This window comes from Echinops telfairi, unplaced genomic scaffold, assembly GCF_000313985.2.
Source record: "Echinops telfairi isolate 266 unplaced genomic scaffold, ASM31398v2 ScPeMD7_13;HRSCAF=56, whole genome shotgun sequence".
Lineage (NCBI taxonomy): Eukaryota > Metazoa > Chordata > Mammalia > Afrosoricida > Tenrecidae > Echinops > Echinops telfairi.
Window position 1 is genome coordinate 1,238,603 of NW_022103910.1, and position 5,254 is coordinate 1,243,856.

The window sequence follows — 5,254 nt, forward strand, 5'->3', positions numbered from 1 at the left end:
ACTCCCCCCAGAATCAGAGCAAGGTTGCTCAATGTGATTTGTCTGAACTGTAAAGAAGAAGTAGCACCTGGGAAGGTGTCTTGTCTTGCACTGAACCACAAACTGGCTTCTTTCCCTCCTTAGGTCCATATCCACTAGCTTATTTAGCATCTTACTTTAAAAAGGGCTGCGTAGAATCCATATTACTTTGGAGGTTTCATTGTAAAATGGAAAGAACCAACTGGAAACTGGTTTGAAAGCATAGAACATACCTAAGTGGTTGTTTCCTCCCTCCTTACCTGCTGCCCTTCGATCCTCCAGCCCCAGATCATCTTCATGTCCCATTTTTATAATCTACCCTTCAGAGTTGACCTTCTAGGATTTCTTAATCAGCTTCCTGTCTTTAAGCTTTGTTTGTGCAGAAAAGTCCCCACCTGGTCCCAAACCGAAAACATAGATGCTGGGGAGTCGATTCTGACTCCTGGTGACCCCACGTGCACAGAGCAGAACTATGCGCTAATGAATTTTCAGGGCTGTGAGCTACATCTCCAGATCTTCCTTCTGAAGTGCACCTTGGTGGATTGAGGCCTTCCATCTTTTCATTAGCTGACTGTTTAATGCTGACACCACCCAGGGACTCCACCCTGCTTAATCTCTTGAAAGGGATTCTTTGTCTCTCATGCTATTGGTCTCTATTCATTTAGTGTACAGTATATTACTTTATATCCCTGTGAATCTGCGCGGCGGTGGGGGTGCGGGACTCAATGAGAAACTGCTTTCTGTGAAAGTATTGTTAAATAACAACATGACTGTCTGTGATTTTTTGTGTTTGTTGTTTCTTTTGTGTTCCATATACTACAGACTTACTAGGTTCTGAAGAAAGTCATGCTTCCCTCTTTTTTAAGAGCACATTATTACCAGCACTTGTTCCATCTGCCATATACCTAAATCATTTGCAGCTGTCATGGATTTGGGGGACATTGCTTGCAGTATTTTGCATTCTTAAAGCCGGATTAATTGTCCTGCTTGATCACCCCTGATATATTATTTAGACTTTATAATTAAGGGACATTTTGGAGGTCAAATGAAGTATCTGAAAAACCTGCTCAGGTCAATGGCCTCCATGGGAGGCGAAAGCAGGTGTGTAATTGGAAGTTTCACAATGAAAGCATGCAAGCCCCTCAATGACCCCCTAGCCCCAGAAACTCTGAAGAGATCGCTGATGAGCTATGATATCCAAATAGGGGGCCTTTCCACACCCTGCTTCACCCCACTACCTCATGGAAGACACTTCTATGAAATACATGTGTCAACTCATCAAGATGAAATCCAATGCTTTTGTTACTGATAAGAGAAAGCCAGGAAAACTTACTGCTATCAAATCGATTCCAAGTGATAGGACCCCTTGGATCAGAGAGGAACTGATCCATTGTCCGTCTGAGACAGTAATTCTTTACAGGTGCAGATGGCCTCATCTTAGCCCCCAACACCCCCACTGATCTTGTGGTTAGCAGCCCAGTGCCTCACCCACAGCACCCACAGCAAGGGAGCTTGCAAACCCAAGCAGCTTTCACAAAAGGGGAACTTGTTACCCACGGGTATAGAAAAGAGGATGTGGGTGCTCCTCTGGCTACTGCAAAGCCTGATGGGTACTTTAGAATGTGAGCATGTGGGAGGAAGTTGGTAGGGCAGCAAAGAGAACTTGGTAAGGCAAAAGGACAAAACAATCTTTCAATGAGGAGTCACATCTATCTCTTTTGCATCTACATTTTCCTGGTCTTGTTGCTCCATAGAATTCTGGGAGCTTTCCACCTGAGGATGGCTGTTTGGAGCTGCCCCTGTCACCATCCTATAGTTTTGGGATCCAATGACACAGATTTATCCAAATTAGAATTTCCAAGAATTAAAGGCACTGGGATGGAGTCACGACCCTGAGGTTACTTCATCTCTTGGCTCAGGATTACGAGTTTACTAAGAGATTCTTAGTAAACAAGGAAAATGGAGATCAACACAAAACCTACTACATGGGGTTGTGTGTAAGGGTCCCTGAGTTCATAGGAATGGATGGACTTCACTCATATAAACTGTGACAATGTGATGCATCAGTCCAGTCTGAACTCAAACTTGAAAACATGGCCCTCTCCCCAGCACCGTGCTGCATTTTGCTCACCTCGGGCTGACACTCCCACTACTCTGGATGGGACATTCATTATTCTCATTCCTTTATTCCCAGTGCCTGGCTGATAATACCTGATTCTCCTGACATGCTCATCCCTCAATGCTTTGGAACTGGCTTGAAAGGCTTTGTCAGGCTGGGCTGCTGGCTGAAGGGTGAGTCTGGGAGATGCCACCTTTCTGTGAGGATGAATCAGACATCCTGACCTGTTCTGTCATCTCTTGGCTATCTTTTCATCACACACCTGGGTTCCATGGCTTGATTCGGTCCAGAGCTCTGCTCCCACAAAAGGGGCAGAGTGATGGAATCAGTACCTTCAGCATCCAGCCATTTATTTTCTCATACTTAATCTTTTATCTTTGCGTGTGTGTGTGTTTGTGAGCTTCAGTAGCTCTTTTTAAAGCAGTCGATGAAAGTCACACAATGGCCTCTTTGTGGTAGGCTCCCTGGTCAGTAGTTGGAGAGATCAACTCTCTGCTCAAGTGGGACATCTTCATACACTCCCCAGCCTAGAGAGAGGCCAGCCTGGCTGCTTAAATTGTACCTCCTGCCTACCCTCCTCTTCCATGCATCTAAAAAGTGTCATGTTCCATGTCTGCCCCCAAAGTCCCAGCCTGCACTGTATGCTGCCTCTCAGTGGCAGCCCTCTATTCCTCATTTAAGGTGGGGTCTTTCTCCTCCTCCCAAGACTACCTTAGCTTCTCCCCATTCGGGCAGCCCACACGCTTACTGAAGTTAACTACAGCTTGTTCTTTGGATTGAAATTCACCTATTGCATATTTGTTAGCCCCATTGGCACATTCAGATTTGTTTCTTTAGTACTTGAGAAAAATGCAGTACTGATTTAAAGAAAAATGCCATGGGGTCAATGCCAACTCATAGCAACCCCATAGGACAGAGTAGGACCTCCACAGGGTTTCCAAGGCTGTACATCATCATACAAACAGACTCACATCTTTCTCCCATCGAGAAAGGCTTGAACTATTGCCATGCAGTGAATTACTTAATACGGCTCTTCTAATCATCGTCTTTGTAATGCCCACCAAATGACTGGGTAGGTCTCTGGAAAATCACCAAGGGGATTAGACAGCGTTCTAATAATGCAAGTAAGGTGCATGGGATAGTTGTGAGGGGTGGAATCATGCATATAAGGTTTATAGTAAGATTGTTCAGTTTCATAGTCCTGCTATGCTTAAAATGAGCCACCAAAAGATAGAAAGCAGGGGGAGGGGGGCCTCACTTGCCCAAAGAAGAAGAGTTGGGAGCAGAGCTTGCCCTTGGACCTAGGCCTCCTGCACTGGGAACCTTATGGATCCAAGAGACAGCGAGAGCACTAGAGACAGTGAGAAATAGCAGAAGAGAAGTGGCAGCCGCAGAGATAGTGGAACCAGGAAAGCAGCAGGAAACAGCAGAGTGAGCTTTCCTGCCCATGGACTGAGAGCTAGGTACCTTGGGGCAGGAGATTTGCTGCTGGCGTGGGGGCCTCCAGGTGCTATTGGCAGACTTAAAAAAACCCAACTTTGTCACACTCACTCAAGTAGGGCAGAGGTCCATGAGGTCCAGAGAGAAGCATGCCTGTGCACACAACTGAGAAAATACAGTCCTAACCAAAGAACTGTATCCTGAGTCATTTCTAATCCTCAATTGTAATCTGTTACTTCCTTAATAAATCCAATAATTATGATTGTGTATTGTCTGTGCGTTATGTGTGTCCGTTGAAACACATTATTGAGTCCAGTAGAAAAATAGAAAATACTGTGGGAGAAACAGTCGCTGTCAGGACTGGTGAAAAAATTTGAGGGTAGAGGCAGGTCTGACCTCCACATCTTAAGAATCAATCTTGAGCTGTTAATCTTGATTGTCCTTCCCAGCCAGTAAAATGAAAGGAGGTCAGACCCTGCTCTCATACCATTTTTGTAACTGTTGGCCTTCCAGTTAGCAGCAAGTGCTCAGTCACTGTCACCAGGGCTCCTCCTTGCACTGATAGCCATGCAAGCAATGGTTGCTGAATTAACAAGTGAGCCTATTGCAGTTTAATGACAGAATTGTCTCCTCCCATACAGTCGAGCTAGGTTCAATTCCCAGCTAATGTACTTCATGCTCAATGCCCTCTGTCAACGGAGGCTTGTGAATTGCTGTGATGTTGAACAGGTAATAGCACAGAGGAAGGTGGAATAGAAAGAACGGTTTGGTGATCTATTTTTGAAAATCGGACAATGGGGCATAAAACTATGCATCACAGAGATGGTACAGGACCAAGGAGCCCTGTGTTCTGATCAAGCAACCTGTGCCTGGTTCCCAGGAGCGAGGGTCAACATCACAGTCCCTCAAAACAACGATTGCTGCATTAAGGCTCTAGAGGTGTCTGCAGACAGAAGCGACAGGGATCATCTCTTGTGGCACAAATGATCTTGACACACAACTTACAACAAAAGGAAGTGAAAGGAAGTAGCCCAGGTGTCCCATGTGGGTTTCTATTTTGACCTTTGAGAGACATCCTGTCTTTACTTTGAACCTGGGAAAGGTCATGAATAGATCATCTCTCCAGTCACTGGGGAGATTCCAGTAAAAGAGCCCTGGTGGAGCTGTGGGGTAAACGTTGGGCTACTAAGCTCAGGATCTGCAGTTGAAACTCACCAGCCTCTACTCAGGAGAAAGGTACCTTTCTCTGCTCCTGGGAAGATTCCGTCTTGGAAAGCCCAGACAAGGTCACTCTGAGCTGGGATCTCTTTGATGGCAATGGCTGAGTGGCTGGACTCAATGATGTTAGTGAATTGTTCTATTTGGATTCTTCATTTCTTTTTCTCAGTTTTGATGACTCCCTTGCCACATTCTCTCCCACTTCCCACCCTTCCTCCCAAGGCTCCCAGTGGCCTGTGCAGTCCTGTTGCAGGGGAGAAAATACTCACGAACCCGTCCCACCCTCCAGCTGCTAAGCTTTTCAGCAGGCCATCTGTGGAGCCTTAGTTTCCCCATAAACACAAATGGATGAGTTAGAGGTCTTACCACAGCTCTGGTAGAGCACTTCCAAGCCGCCGTCCCTGCAGGCTGTGTGGGTGGGCCAGCCGTGGCCACCGCTGGGATAAAGCAGAGCCCAGA

General features: G+C 46.1%; 1 protein-coding gene across 1 annotated transcript in view; it reads right to left on the minus strand.

Moving 5' to 3' along the window:
* LY86 (lymphocyte antigen 86) overlaps positions 1-5,249 on the minus strand; it is a gene marked incomplete at its 5' end in the record, with an annotated part of 58,523 nt that extends 53,274 nt beyond the window's left edge. The window contains one exon of the mRNA XM_030884785.2: positions 5,162-5,249. Within this exon, the coding sequence (XP_030740645.2) occupies positions 5,162-5,249 (88 nt within the window). The remainder of the gene's footprint in view (positions 1-5,161) is intronic.
* Between the last annotated feature and the right edge of the window lie 5 nt (positions 5,250-5,254).